This window comes from Meriones unguiculatus, chromosome 1 (assembly GCF_030254825.1).
Source record: "Meriones unguiculatus strain TT.TT164.6M chromosome 1, Bangor_MerUng_6.1, whole genome shotgun sequence".
Lineage (NCBI taxonomy): Eukaryota > Metazoa > Chordata > Mammalia > Rodentia > Muridae > Meriones > Meriones unguiculatus.
In genome coordinates, this window is record NC_083349.1 from 193,199,411 (window position 1) to 193,214,955 (window position 15,545).

At 44.0% G+C, this 15,545-nt stretch overlaps 1 protein-coding gene across 6 annotated transcripts; it reads left to right on the forward strand.

Annotated features, from left to right (window-relative positions):
- Positions 1 to 1,243: 1,243 nt before the first annotated feature.
- Ubl7 (ubiquitin like 7) lies at positions 1,244 to 15,365 on the forward strand. Of its 6 annotated transcripts, none has more exons than XM_021653528.2 (12): positions 1,298 to 1,392; positions 2,050 to 2,165; positions 2,768 to 2,980; positions 4,348 to 4,467; positions 8,521 to 8,603; positions 9,215 to 9,299; positions 9,673 to 9,730; positions 10,609 to 10,742; positions 10,960 to 11,009; positions 11,256 to 11,423; positions 11,958 to 12,080; positions 15,114 to 15,365. In XM_021653528.2, exons 3-12 carry the CDS (start codon positions 2,797 to 2,799, stop codon positions 15,249 to 15,251), a joined length of 1,143 nt encoding a protein of 380 aa, XP_021509203.1. In that variant the 5' UTR covers positions 1,298 to 1,392; positions 2,050 to 2,165; positions 2,768 to 2,796; the 3' UTR covers positions 15,252 to 15,365. The 6 variants fall into 6 exon arrangements, with proteins under 6 accessions (XP_021509202.2, XP_021509203.1, XP_060230761.1 ...); XM_060374778.1 differs by having other exon boundaries at positions 1,363 to 1,501; XM_021653525.2 differs by having other exon boundaries at positions 1,381 to 1,501; positions 2,043 to 2,165.
- The last annotated feature ends 180 nt before the right edge of the window (positions 15,366 to 15,545 follow it).

A 15,545-nucleotide genomic window follows, 5' to 3' on the forward strand; every position in this document is an offset into this window, starting at 1 on the left:
CTCTGGTAAACAGTTAAGGCACAACACTAAACAAAATTTAATGAAATAAAGTATAGAGTTTAAGTGTCAGTATTTTAGCAGACTGAAAACTGTCTAGGAGGCTAGTCAGTTAAGAATTCCTGAAAGAGGGGCTCTAAGAATGGATAGGATAGGGGAGAGGGACTTTAGGAACTATAAAACCATCCCCCTGCACACAGCTTTTATACAAGCAGGAGGGGGTAATTATTTATGTGTAGTTCACTTTTCTCTGTTAAGCTATCCTACTCAGTTACTGCCCTCATTCTAGCCTATAGAGGAGTGTACAATAATAGAGCTTTAAAACTTGCGTACACAGAATCGCTGTTTAGCTACTGTGAACAACTTATTTTTAAATTACATTTATTTATTCTGTGTGTGTGTGTGCATGCATACATACACATATGCCAGTGAGAACGTGTGTTCAGAGGACAGTTTTGTGGAGTCAGTTCTAGCCTTCTATCGTGGTTCCCGGGCGGGGGTGGGGAGGTTGATACTGAGGTCCTCAGGTTTGGAGGCAAAGTGCCTTTCCCTGCTGAGCCATCTCATCGTTATCTCAACTTTACCGTTTTAAAAGCAGGGCTTTTTTTCTTTTCTTTTCTTTTTTTTTTTTTTTGGTTAGTTTTTCTTAGTTTTGGAATTAATTTCCTGAGTCCAAACAATATTCTTTTGAGTTTAACCTAATTCAACTTCTGGGCAAGCAATTCAATTTGATCTTGCAGAAGTCTCTCAATCATCTAAAAGAGGCAGTTTCTCTATGAAAGTTCGGTGGAAATTCCCTTCCCCAAACTGATTCTATGAATGACTGTGCTATAAACCCCACCGTTGCATGTTCACAGTGCGCCAGAAACCCTACTTAATCACTCCTCTTAAGGACTTTTGGAGCCCTGGTACGTTCTCTGGGAGAAGCGAGCAACAGGCACAGGAGACTGACTACGCGGGAGGACAGCATCTTCATCGGAAGGGCAGCGGGGCACCTGACCACATACGGACCAGTCCCCCTAGGGGAAGGTTCGCCATCCGGCCTAGGGCCCATCCAATCAACAGGCTTCAAAAATATCCCAGGAGAGCGCTGGAATCACCGGGCTGTCGACTGCTTTCGAAAACCCCACACCGAGCATCCCTACCTCAGCTGGTACAATTTTGTGTGACAGGAAATTACAACCTACGCGCGCCTTGGAGCTCAAATTGCTCGAAGTCACGCCTCCAAGGAACCGGAAGCATTGCCACTAGCTACTGGAGGGCCATTTATAAGGGGCGGGGCCGCATAGAAAACTACAGCCCCCAGAATGCAGCGCGAAGCTTCCGGTTTCCGGGAAAAGGTCCAGAGTGTTTACGCCGGCGGCTTGCTGCGGCCGGGTTCCTTCCGCGGGACGGGTGAGGGCGCTTGGGCCCCTTGCGCGCGCGGGCCTCTCGTGGGTCTGGAGTAGCTAACTGGTCCCACGGGAGAAGTGGGGTTGTCATCAGAGTCCCTACTCATCACTAGGTATCTGTGACCTTGGGCCAAGTGACTTCAGCTTTCTGAATCTTGATTCCTGATCTGTGTAATATGGATGATGATGCCTGCCCCAGGGGATAGTTGTGAGGATCGAGATCGGTATACAAACAGATCGCTTCCTTGCTTGCTTTAAACCTGAAGGTAGACAGTACCTTGAAGTCTGGCGGGTCGCGTCACAGCTTTTTCTTAATCTTGTATCTACTGCCAGAGGCTTCTTTGAGAGAATTAGTGTTTATAACAACGACTTTTCTTGCGGTGCAAGGCTTTTGCACCCTTTGGGTGTTTAGATTTATTTTGTTGGCATTTATATCTCGGGCTTGGGGACAGTGAATTAGAAAAGCTCTAGTCTTGACTTTTAAGGCTTTCAAGAATTGAGGGACACAGGTATAGAGAAAGGCGTGAGAAATAAGTTTTACAAGGAAAAAGCAGCAAAGAGAATAGTTTTTTTAGTCTGGCATCTGGTAATGAGGCTGGCTGACCAGCCACTTGTCCTCAAATCTATTCATTTGTGTTGCTCTTTTGCCTTGAGGGAACAGGGAATGTGTGACCAAGAGAAGAAAAAGCGGGCATGGAAGCAGTGTACTTGTGTGGGTCTTGGTAGGAGTTTGCTAAGAGCCCAAAAAGGGAAGAGAACTTAGACGCAAGACAGCAGGTGAGCAGAGGTATATATGGGAGACAGCTTTGTTATTAAGTATACTTAGCTGTTGTTATAAGGGGCAGGGCTGGTGTCTGTTGAGAAAAGCTGGTAATCAGGCTGTGGAGTTAACACCTGGTCATAGAGGTGCTTTGGGGTCAATACAGGCATTTTCTAAGCAGTTAAGTTTGTCACGTCTATGTTTTAACAATAGAACATTGGGTGGCGCTACAGATCTTTGATATGGGGAGGCAAGAAAGGCAACAGCTTGTTAAAGCTGTTGTAATAGCTAAATCAAAAGCTTAGGAAAATGAGAAATCAGTGTGTACAAGGGAGAGGGTTGGGTTATCTTGCTTGAACCTCACAACATTCCTGTCCAACTGATTGGTCTTTTATGTCCACTCTAAAGGTGAAGAAACTGGGACATAGAGAAATTTCTTGTCCACCATAGAAAGAATAAAGAATAAAGGGAAGACACTAGGTTCTAGTTCTAGCCTCCTAATGCTACACCTTGTGCTTGTAGTAGTATTGCACTGAAATGATCTTTTTTTTCTGTTTCAGGAAGGGGAGATGAGTAGGATGGTGGTTTGCCTAACCATTGATGCGTTAATGTTTTACAGGGAGAAAGAGAGAGCGCGAAAGAGAGAGGATGTCTCTCTCAGACTGGCATCTGGCAGTGAAGCTGGCTGACCAGCCACTCGCCCCCAAATCTATCCTTCAGTTGCCAGAAACAGAGCTGGGAGAATATTCACTAGGGGGCTATAGCATTTCATTTCTAAAGCAGCTTATTGCTGGCAAGCTCCAGGAATCTGTTCCTGACCCAGAGCTGATTGGTAAGTCTTTTTGGGCTGGAGCTGGGTTGTTCTCTGGCCTCCGGGAGAGGGAAACAAAACATCAATAAAACAGTTGTTTGCCACTTTAGTCACAAGTTACATGGAATTACTTATAATGACTCTTTGCCAAGACATTGTTGAGGTCTTTCACCGAGAGAATAAAATTAGCGAAGAGTTGCTGATAAGACAGGACTCCTCAATCTATCATGTAAGACTTAGTGGATAATTAGAAGGATTTTTGTTTGTCTTGACGGCTGATTAAAAGGAAGGCAGCAAAATAGGAAATGAGGTTAGCAAAGCATTCTAGTGGAGGAAAGAGGGATTTAAGTATAGTATAGTCAAATGAGATTATAAGTGTAATTTATGATAGCAGGGGGTTCGACCTGGTGAAGATATTTCCTGTCACAGGTGGATTAGGTTCATCCTTTTTGGTTGTTACATTTCCCCCCATTATTTAGATTAAGCACTCTTTACAGTATTGAGCTCTAGAGTTCTTCTGTCGCTATATTTCTTAAATAAGATTTGTACTTGATGAAGTTGTTAAAAATGTTGGGCTTTTTTGTTTGTTTGTTTTTGAGACAGGTCTCACTTTGTAGTTGCGGCTGGCCTGGAACAAACTATATAGACCGTGCTGGCCCAAATTTACCATTTACTTCTGCTTCCTGAGTGCTGGGATAAAAGGCATGTGCACCACATTTGGCCCAAGTGATTTACTAGTCCCCCAACACACACAGGTGCTGACTGTTAAATCCAGGGCCTTGTATATGCTAGGGGATCAGTCTGCCACCGAGCTGTACCCAAAGCCCGTTCATATGGTGATTTATTTATTTATTTATTTTTAGAAGCAAGATCTTAATAAATTGCAGAGATTTGCTTCAGCCTGTCAGGTATCTGGGATTACAGATATGTGCCACTGCACCTGGGAGAGTATCTTCCCATGTATGTGGTGCATGCATGTGAGTGCAGGAGTAAGAACTCGTGCATCTGTATGAACAGGTTGGAACGGGACATCAGGTGTTCTCTCTCTCTCTACTTATTGTCTTGAGACAAGGTCTTGCACTGAACTGAAGCTTCCAGTTTGGGTTAGGCTGGGTGGCTAGCAAGCTCTTGGGGTTAGCTTGCCCCTGCCTTTATTAGCCAGTTGTGTTGCAGGCATGTGCAGCCGTGCCTGGCATTTTATGTGGGTGCTGAGGATTTGAAATCAGGTCCTCCTGCTTGCAGAGCAGGTGTTCTTACCCACTGAGCTGTTTCCCTGGCCCCTGAGAGCTGTCTCATTAAAATAGGATTCTCAGGGGACAGAAACCAAATTGCTTTGAGAAACAAAATATAAATGGGCAGGATTTTTTGTTTTGTTTTTGTTTTTTTAGATTTGATCTACTGTGGACGGAAGTTAAAAGATGACCAGACCCTTGACTTCTATGGTATTCAGCCTGGGTCCACAGTTCATGTTCTCCGAAAATCTTGGCCTGAGCCTGATCAGAAACCTGGTAAGTGAGGGCTTGTCTTCAGTTAGATGGGCAGAGCTTCCTAATGTGTTCAAAGGAAGAGCCTACATGTTCTTGAGATACAGTCCTGGGCTGAGTTACTGAGATGGTGATAGGAGCTTTCTGTATGCACCCTTACTGGACTAACCTCACCAAGAGAGGTAAGCTGTGCCATTGTTACTGCCAGCACCACTAATAATAGATGTTTTCTTACCTAATTTCATTAACCATTGTTTTCTAACCATGTGGGGAATATGGATCTGTTTAAAATCGTTAGATCAAAGGTTGATTTCTCAGGAAACTTTACATCCTTTTATTGTTGCTGTACTCATTAGACAAAAGCCAGAACCTTGCCTTACTTTTGTAATGGTTCTTGTGTGATCAGATCTTTCCATGAACTTCCTTAGGTGGTGTTCAGTAAGCTAACTACTCCTGCTGAGCTGGTACCTTATTTCCAGGAAATACTCCCAACAGCATTCAAGTAGCTCTTGAAGAAACTATACAAAACCTAAAGCCTTTTTAGTCCTGTCCCCCCCTCCCCTGTTTTTTTAAGTACCCTTGGCCATCCTGGACTCACTTTGTAGACCAGGCTGGCCTCGAACTCAGAGAGATCTGCCTGCCTCTGCCTCCCTGAGTGCTTGGATTATAGGCATGCAATACTGCGCCTGGCTACCTTTTTAGTTTATTAATAGAAAGGACTGCTTTAAATTTACAATTTAGATTTTGTGTTTGTGTTTTAAAAGCATCTCCAAATATACAGCTCAGCTATATAAAAGAGGTCAGCTTTGTTAAGCTAGCAGTTTGACATTTTTATTTCGTTGTGTCTTCTATGAGTAGTTTTCAGTTTTATTTTTCAATTCCAAACATAGAACAAAAACATCTTTTGTATCCATATGGGAAGTGAGAGAGAGAAGCAGCCTGACATCCAAGGACTTGTTTGACACTCATAGCCAGGCTTTAAAGTCCCACTGCTGTGGGGTCCACCATCATCAGACATGGACATTGTGACACCGTCATGGATCAAGTTAAAAATAGGATCTTTACCACTTTTAAACAGAGACAAAACTCACAAGAAACCACATCTTTTTACCCTGGATGATGAGAGTGATTCTTGCCTCTAACACTTACAGCTTTCACCTCGCTCTAGTTTGCCTTTCTTCTTGAATAAAGCTATTAAAAGCCTAATCATAAAGTTGACTACAGAGCAAAACTGTTTTCCCCAAAATCATCCATTAAAGCCCCCAAATCTTCTGATGTTTCCCATATCCTCTGATTGAGATGCTCCACACTCCTTGTGGTATAGATTCTCCTCTATGTACTGAGCGTTGGACCAGCTGTTTCAGATACAGGTCTATCTTCCTGCCCGTCAGCTAGAGGGCATTGACTGAAGAAAATCTGCAAGCTAGTTTTTTTGTTGTTGTTTGTTTTTTCTTCAGTATCTTTATCAGGACATAGTAGATAACACTCAGCATTTTATGAAGATAAGGATACTTATTCAAAGTCACATATTAAAATGAGTGTTTAGAACTAGGAGATAAACCCAGATTATTCTGGTTTAGAAGCCTTTGTGTTTTCTTCAGGCCTGACTGATATTCTTTCCCAAAAGGTATTAGAGAGACATCCATTACTCTTAGCAGATTGTGCCTTAAAATATTTAGAGCCTTTTCCTCCCCATGTTATTTATTTTTGAAACAAATAGAATTTTTATTGGGAGGTAAATGTAAATTTAGTTCTGAAAAGGATTAAATGATAGTACTTTAGATATTTTCTCCTGCACATTCTTCTTCCAAAAGGAGGTGGATTTGATGATACACTTCTGTAGGCCAAGGGAGGATGGGTGCTCAATGAAGACCAGCCTGGTTTAAATAGTAAGACTCTGTCCCAAACAACAGGAATGAGACAAGCAGCAGCACCCTACCATAGAGCTGACACATTTCTGTAGGAGGAGACCCTGCCAGCCTCTCCTTTTCTGCCTAGATCACTGTTTCCATTTTAGATGCTGTTTCCTAAGGCTCTCACACATATATATGTGTGTGTGTGTGTAGATGTGTTTGTGTGTGTATGTATATATATACACACAGGTGTATATGTATGTATGTATATGTAGCCAAGGCCTTGATTTTATAGCTTAGCACATGTAACTTTCTCTCCCCTCCCACAGACCAGTATTAAAATATATGCTACCATACTCAGCTTAATGTTGTGTATTTATTTTTTATTTCTTGGCAGTATTGGAGATCAGACATTCTACCATTGAGCCATACTCTCAGCCAAGCATCTTATTTGAGCTTTCAATTTGAACAGAGATATTACCCTGGGCTCCAGCCACAGAAAGCAATTTGATGTTCCCTCAAAGCACCTCTTTATTCTCTTACACCTTTCTATATTTTTTCATACAGGCTTTGAAGACCTTCTCCCAGTAAACTGTACTCTGCCTTAAGTTCTCCTCTTGGGTCTCCCAGGAGGTCTCTTGGGTTTTAGCCTTACTCCTGTTGATGGCGAGTGCCTCTTACTGGCATCCCATGTCTCTGCCCAGGACCTCAATGTGGCATTTTATAATTGTATGTTTATGTGTTGGATTTAGTGTCATTTCTCCTACTGCTCTTAAGAGTTTTAAAGGGAGGGACTCTTATTTTTGTGTGACTTGCCCTTTTTGTGATGTGCCCAAAGCTAGATACAAGATAAATACTTGATTTGTTCAGTTTGTGTAATGAATGTTAGGTAATTCAGTTGTGGTTATCTTTTTCAAAGGAGACAGCCTTATGATCATGATGACGTGATTGCTGCACTGAATTTTAGGCGTACTTTGCTTAGAGTGTAGTGTCTATAAAGTCAGATGATGTTGCTAGATTATCCTAAGGATACCACACTAAAGTGTGGTCCAGGATTAAATGATAGTACTTTAGATATTACCTACTTCTGTGCCTCAGATTTCCTCCCCTGTAAAATGGGTAATGATAGTCAGGTAACCAAATGCAGCTTAGATCACTGCTTGACTTTCCTGTATGTAGATCACAGTGTCCAGAAATCAAAAGAGAAGTTGTTGTTTGGCACATGATAAAAGTTTGTTCCGAGCATTCAGGTGCCTTGTACTCGCCTAGTCCTTACTGGGGTTCTTTTTACTGTGGCTTTTTTTTTCTTTGTCTATTTGTTGTACTTGGGATCATACACAGGGCTTAGCACAGGTTGTAAGGCACATGCTTTACCTAGCCCAACTTTTGTATCTTTTTATGAATCAAAATAATATCATAGCAGCTGGAGAGATGGCTCAGAGGTTAGTAGCACTTTCTGTTCTTCCGAGGACCCTGGTTCAATTCCCAGCGTCCACATGTAGCTCACAATCCACTCTAGTTCCAGGTCTAGGGAATCTGGTGTCCAGGCACTCACACGGTACACTGACATACATATAGGTAGAACACTCATAATAATAGAACCTAAATTATTCAGAATTTAAATTCTGAATGTTACAGAATTCAAATTATTGCAAATATTACAGAAATTCAAACAAAAAATAACAAAGCATTACTCATGGGCCTGCCCCTCTATGAGAATGTTATTCTTTATCTTGTTCCTTCCAGCCTTGGACCATATGCAGACTGACATATTTGGCTTAGTTTTACCGGAGAATGCACATCCAACTTTGTGTTCTATTTCCTTCTCTTACCATATTGTGTCAGCATAGTGTTATATCATTAAGATGCCTTGGAGTACACTTATTTTAAGACTCTACATAAGAGTCCAGTACTTTTATTTTCAAATGTAAGAAGGCTAGAATTCCTGCAATGGGTTGTTGATTAGAAAAGCCTCTTTCATGTGACAAGATCTCCCTCTGTTGGAACTTTGTTTGTGTTATGTACTGAAGATAATTCTTGGAGCATGCAAACTTCATATTTGTGACACAAGCAGGTTTCTCTGAAGTGGTGCTCACATTCTTAGGTGACAAGGAAAGGGATTCTATAGATTAAGTTGCATCTGGACAAATGCTGAAATGATGTTGTCACATTTGTGTAATGACAGAGCCTGGGCTGTAGGGTAACTGAGTGTCTTGTCCTCCAGAACCTGTGGACAAAGTGGCTGCCCTGAGAGAGTTCCGGGTCCTGCACACTGCCCTGCACAGCAGCTCCTCCTACAGGGAGGCGGTGAGTTCAGGCCAAGGCTGTAGGAGATGATGTGAATGTTGGTAGTTGTTTAGCTTGGGAGCTGACAGCACATTGCCATGGTAACCAAGAGTTCCTCTGGGAGTTTTTGCCATATCTGTGGACCTCAGTAGACACTAATCTTTCCCCAAAGAGCCTGTCTCAGGCATTGGCTGTTGATGATAATTATACAACTTCTCCTCAGACTGGCCTTATGGACAGAATATGGTTACAGCTACAAAATCTATATGCCTTTTGTGGTGGGACTTAATCTTTGACTTTTGGTGAACTGCTTATCACTTCTTATGGATTTCCTCAGTGGAGAAACCGGGTTGTTGACAGGCAGAATTAATACAAGTGTCAAGTAGTCATTGTATGGAGATTGGAAAGGGCTTTGGGGACCTGCTGAAATTGTAATTAGGCTTGTGATGAAAACATTTGTTTTAGAAGTATTACAAATAGGGATGGTGTGTGGGGAGGGTGACCACAGAGATTGTGTTCCATTGTGGTAGTAAGCATACAAGCATTCAAAGGAGGAAGTCAAGAAGAGTGTGGGCACTTAATGAATGCGTAGCGTCAGTTAGAGTGCTAAGCCATCCTTGTTTCTCCTGCAGGTCTTTAAGATGCTCAGCAATAAAGAATCTCTGGACCAGATCATTGTGGCCACCCCAGGCCTCAGCAGTGACCCCATTGCTCTAGGTAAGTACAAGAAAAGATTTGAAGAAATATGAGGTTTTGGAAAAGGAGAAACCAGGAGCAAAAGAGGACTCCGACCATCTTATAGAAGCACTGCTGTTGAGGGTATGGGGGAATATCCAAGGTTCATTCCACAAACCTAGCCCCTAAAGGCTCTCAGTCCTCCACTGTGGCAACTCTGTGTGGCCTAAATGCAGGGAAGTGAGGGGAGGGAGCAGGGAGCATTCGCACTGGAATGAGATACCTGAGACTATGTTTCTTCTTTTCAGGAGGGCTGGTTTGGGATCCTGTGTAGTTGATTGCTTTGAGACTTAATGCTGCTTCCTGGGTCTTTTCAAGAGTTCCAGTATCTAAGAGGAATCTTGGTCTCTTCTAGGGGTTCTCCAGGATAAGGACCTCTTCTCTGTCTTTGCTGATCCCAACATGCTGGATACGTAAGTAGAACCGTCATTTTATAAAGCATCATTCCTCAAGTGGCTACAAACCTGGTCGTTGTCCTGGGATCGCTTCTTAGAAGCTAGTTCATTCTATCACCAGGTCTGCTTTCTACATGTGTCAAGATGTAAGGCACAGCAAGGGCTGCTTAAGAAATAGGAAAGCCCAGGGGGAGGGCCATGTGAAGTGTGTCATGATGAAGCAATGTGGTGAGAGAGCTTTGTGTGCCAGGTGGATTTCGTTTAGTAAATGTGAGGGACTGTAAGCTAGGGGAAGTAGGCACAGGTATTTAGGGCATAAAATGTTAGCTAGAAGGACAGTAGTGACTGTGTCCCTGTTTCACAAGTGAAGAAGTTAACTGCTCTAGGAAGAGAGAGGAGTCATCAGAAGCTGCCCTTTGTATAAAAGGTGGTATCTGGACCCAGTTCTGAACCCTGAGTCTCCCAGACTATATGTTTCCATATCCCGTAATACCTTGCCTGTAGTTTTGCTTTTTTGTCTGTGTGATGGATTTTTTTGTGGATCTTAAAAACTGAGCCTTTCCAACCCTCCTAAGAGCAGGATGACAGAACTTGGCAAGAGACACTAAGGAATGGGCTACATGTGGGGCACATACTTGTAATCCCAGAACTCAAGAGGCAGAGGCAATTACAGTAATTCTGAGGCTAGCTTGGCCTAGAAAGCAAGTTCTAAGCCAGCCAGGGATACACAGTGAGGCCCTATCTCAAAGCCAAACCCCAAAATAAAACAAAACAAACTCTTGCTTGAAGGCTATGGGATTAAGGGCAGGCCTGGGTAGCTCTATGTTAACGGTCATCCATACTGTTATGTACAAGGGTGCTCTTTCCCTAGCCATTCTCTGCTACCCCTCTTCCAGATTGGTGCCTGCTCACCCAGCCCTAGTCAATGCCATCATCCTGGTTCTGCACTCGGTAGCAGGCAGCACCCCAATGCCAGGAGCTGACTCCTCTTCCCGAAGCATGCCCTCCAGCTCGTACCGAGACATGCCAGGTGAGGCCCCTCAGGAGCTGGTCGTGGCCCAGGGATTTGCTTTACTCAGCAGCTATGTATAGTGTTGGCATAGGGCATGAGTCAGGAAGTGCATCTGTCCTGTAATTTTCCAAGGGGAGAAATGAAATATGAATTTGGAGCATAAGTTGAGCTTAGATCTGGAGCTGCGCCTGTGCCTTTCTGTTCTTCCTCCTGGAGTCTGTTCATTCTTCTCCAGGTGGTTTCCTGTTTGATGGGCTCTCAGATGATGAGGACGACTTTCACCCAGTGAGTGGCATGGCACCCTGCCCCTTGGGGGAGATGGTCCTGGGAACCAGCTTTTCCTAGGGCCTGCTGTTCCCAAGCCTGGGAAGTGGTCAAAGGGACCTTTGGGGCCATATCATATTATTCTTTTTGAAAGTTGGGACTTTAGGAAGTCTTCCTCCCAGAAAGGGGTGTATGGGTCTTCCTCCCAACTGGGGGTGTGGAGTGTGGTTCTTTTGTCCTAATTCTGGATGACCTCTTTCTTTCCAGAGCACCCGGTCTACGCCCTCCAGCAGTACACCCAGTTCCCGCCCAGCCTCCCTGGGGTACAGTGGAGCTGCAGGGCCCCGCCCCATTACCCAGAGTGAGCTCGCCACTGCCCTGGCCCTAGCCAGTACTCCAGAGAGCAGTTCTCACACACCAACACCTGGCACTCAGGTATGGAGAGAAGGCTGGGAACATTAAGGCAGGCTGCCAAGAGCAGAACTCCCTGAAGTAGATATGATTTCCCTTTGCTTCCTTTGGTGCTAGAACTCTTTGTGCTAAACCCTGGGGCTCTGGTAAGGATTTCTCAGCTGTGATTCAGATGACTCTCCTTTTTACTTACTTGCCTATAAGGCTCAGAAGTCCACTTTAGCACAGGCCTAGCTGTTGCCTTTTCTCTTCAATAGGACTAAATACGCTAGAGTAAGGTTCTTGCTGATGATTTGCTCCATCTCCAAAGCTACCTCTCTCAGTACTAGATTGGGCCTGGGATCTCAGAGTCCTTTTCCCTAGAGTAAAATGGAACCTTTTATGCCCACATAGATTGCTTTTAGGTACCCTGTAAGACAGTGTAGTTATCTTATAGCAGGCCCCTGTTGGGAGGCAGGAGTTAGGTACCCCAAGAGGATTGTGGGGTCATGTAACAACACTGTCTGCTGTGAAACTGAGATGGCTCTGGGGCAACACTGATTATTTCTTTGAATCCAGGGCCATTCTTCAGGCACCTCACCAATGTCCTCTGGTGTCCAGTCAGGGACACCCATCACCAATGATCTTTTTAGCCAAGCCCTCCAGCACGCCCTGCAGGCCTCTGGGCAGCCCAGCCTTCAGGTAAGTCTCCCCACTTTCAGGTTTTTGTTTAATCTCCTAGTTTGGCATACTGAGCCTTTTTCTGCACACTGGAGATCCTTCCCTCTAGGAACACCTGGGACAAATGAATGGCAGTGTGACGGGTGAGCCTTCTCAGAAAGGGCAAATTGTTCTTGTGGCTTGTTATTCTTGCCTGAGTGACTCCTGTGATTGTGAGGAAGTTTTTGTTAATCACCCGTTCAGTGAGCATTGACTGAGCAGTGAGCACATGTATAGGGCCTGGGTTGAGCTGCTAGAGCTCAAAGTGAGCAGGTTCTTTGCCTCTGCCATGGAAGGACACTATGTAGGCATTTGGGAAGCATCTTGGTTAGAAGCTTAGATGCTTGGGGTAAAGGCTTAGGTAAATAGAACTGAGAGAGGTTTAAGCTGACAGTTTGGTAAGCCGGTAAGGGGAAGGGTTTTGTGATGAGGTGGGGATAATTTCCAGGCAGAGGGAAGTGCCTGATGGAAAAGATAGGTATAGGTGCATGTGATATTCTCAAAACTGTATGGTTAGAATGCAGTGTAATGAATATCCTTAGATGGGATCAGAGAAAGAGTGTAGAAGCCTAGGTGTCAGGGGCCTTGAATGCCAGTCCAAGGAGGTTAGATTTGATCTGGTAGTTAGTAGGATTTCTTGAGAAGCTTTGAGGAGAAAAAGGTCACCCTAGCAGCTAAGTGGAGAGTCAGTCTCAGCATGGTATCTTATACCTTCAAGTATGAGCTGTTTGCTTTATGCCTGACTCCCATACTCAGTGAGTTTGTGGGGGAAGTATCATTCTGAAACTTGTTTGGGCCCCACAGCTGTGAAGAAGTATAAACAGGGCACAAACGTGTGTGGTTTTCATACAGCATGTGGTGCTCTTGGGCAGTGCAGGTGAAGTGGACAGCCTGTGTTTGCTGCAGTCTCATTTCCAGCCAGATGCCTTTTCACTGGGCTCCAAAGCGCCAGGCTTTCACTGCCTCCTCCCAGTGTGCATCATTCTGCCTTCACAGCTTTACCCCTGCCTACCTTGGCGTTTCCCCCCACTACCACTATGAAAACATGTACAGCTTTCAGTAAGCTGTGCATTTCTCTTCCATGAAGAGGTAGGCAGTAATGAGACTAGGAAGTACTAGAAGAAAAATGTAGGCAATTTCTTTCAATCTTTACATTAGGGAAAGCTTCTCATAGATGAAATTTTAGAGTCTAGAAGCCATTATATACAGTCATTCTATATTTTATCAAAGTGAAAATTTACTCCTGGAAAAACACAGCCAAAAAATAGCAAAGTCTTAAGGCTGATTGGTGTAACCTTGTCAGGCAAGAGGCACATCTTCCTGGAGTAGAGGAATGTAAGACCCACCACTTCCTAGGAAAAGTGGGAAAGGGTATGAATAGACTGCTCTCTGAAAAGGAAGTGTGGCCGTAATGCATACAGGGTTCCCAGCAGTCCCATTTCTCAGAAATTGTCATAGAGATGTTTGTGTATATGGAAAACGGAAGTTTCATGGCACTGAAAGAGTCACAGTAGCATTATTTGTAAAGGCAGAAGATTGTAAACAGTCAACTGGGGACTAGAATATTATATGCTTACTAAAAAGTTTTTTGTAGTAAGACATAGTGATACACTGTGATCTCGGGACTTACAGCATTGAAGTAGGAATATTATGAGTTGTTGACCAGCTTGTGCACTGTAACAAAACCCTTAAAATTCTTTATGTATGTGCTGGCTAGTGTTTCTGTCAACCTGACACAAGCTAGGGTACTCTGAGAGGAGGGAACCTCAATTGAAGTTCCTTCCGTAAGATGGGGCTGTGGGCTAGCCTGTAGGGCATTTCTTAGTGATTGATGTGGGAGAACCCAGCCCATTCTAGGCTGCTCCACTCTTGGGCTGGTGGTCCTGGGTTCTGTGAGAAAGCATGCTGAGCAAGCCAGTAAGTAGCATATGGACTCTGCATCAGCTTCTGCCTCCAAGTTCCTGCCTTGCTTGAGTTCCTGCCCTGGTTTCCTCAGTGATGGACTTAAAAGCTGTAAGGTGAATAAACCCTTTTCTCCCTCAGTTACTTTTGGTCATGGTATTTTATCACAGCGATAGAAACCCTGACTAATATAGTATACCAGCTTAGAAAGATCACTTTCCACTAGCTATCATGGTACACAAAACTAGGTGTGAGGATTTATAATCTCAGGACTCAGAAGGTGGAAGCAGGGAGATTGGGAGTTCAAGGCCATACAGGCCATTGACTATACAGTAAGTTTGAGGCCAGCGTACGCTACATGAGATCCTTTATCCAATATTCAAAAAGAAAAAAGAAAAAAAAGAAAATTTTAAAACTAAAAAAGAAAACCTTGATTTATTTTTGTTGATTTTGTTCTTTGACAATTTCATGCATGTTTTGTATATAATTTATTCTGATTACCCTCCTTTCACCCTCTTGACATTCCCCTCTTATCCCTATCAAATCTTGTCCAACACCACTACTAGTCTCTTTCCCAGATTCATGGCTTTTGGTTTTGTTTTGTGTTTCATTAGTTTGACCAGGCCTTCTGTATAAGCGTTGGATTGGAACCCTCCACTGGAGCCTGGGTGGGGTCGCCAGTGGGCACACAACTGAAGGCCATGACTCCTCCTCCCCTTGCTATCAATAGTAAATAATTCAGCAGTGTGAGGGTTGCCTCCCAGGCCCTCCTCCACCTAGGCCTGACTATTGGTAGGCCCATTGTTTTGCTTTTGTTTTTATATTATTTAACTTATTATCATTAGCATGTGTGTGTGGGGGGGTAGGTAATAAATTTTTGGAATTGAGACATTGAGTAACTGGTGCTTTTTATTTACTATAAAACTTCATTTGTTCCTTTTACCCTCAAGTATATCTTCAGTCTTCCTGAAGCCCCTCTGCTATGGCCCTGAGCATCAGTAGCTTTACTGTGCGTCTCCTCTTTTCCTTTGTATCCTGAAAACACAACCTCTAAGTCTGTGACTGTTCATCGAGGGCCCAGCTAACACCTCTGCCTGCCCTGTCTTTCCACAGAGCCAGTGGCAGCCTCAGCTGCAGCAGTTGCGTGACATGGGCATCCAAGATGACGAGTTGAGCCTCCGGGCCCTTCAGGCCACCGGAGGTGATATCCAAGCAGCCCTGGAACTCATCTTTGCTGGAGGAGCCCCATGAACTTCTTGTATCCAAACAACCAGCAAGTTGAAGAGGCTTTATCTGGCAGGAGGCATTTGTGAAGTTGCCTCCTGCTTCCCCTCACCCCTCCAATATATCTAATGGTTCATTCGACTGCTGTGTTCAGTGCTTGGCCTTCCTATTGATCTCAACTGGTGGGAGCAGCTGGGCAAGCAAAATGTGTGGTTTTGGTGCTGTGACATCAGGGATCAGGTTACCTGGGTTAGGTCTTGGGTAGGATGTTGGGGCCAGTGTCATGGAGGTGCTCACTTTAGACAAGTCCCTAGCAACAGC

Bases quoted from the DNA above. Each gene is read 5' to 3' on its own strand.
- Ubl7 (XM_021653527.2), top strand. From the start codon at position 1,305: ATGCAGCGCGAAGCTTCCGGTTTCCGGGAAAAGGTCCAGAGTGTTTAC. The intron at 4,468-8,520 runs GTAAGTGAGGGC...CTTGTCCTCCAG, and splicing joins TGAGCCTGATCAGAAACCTG to AACCTGTGGACAAAGTGGCT. The intron at 11,424-11,957 runs GTATGGAGAGAA...CTTTGAATCCAG, and splicing joins CACCAACACCTGGCACTCAG to GGCCATTCTTCAGGCACCTC.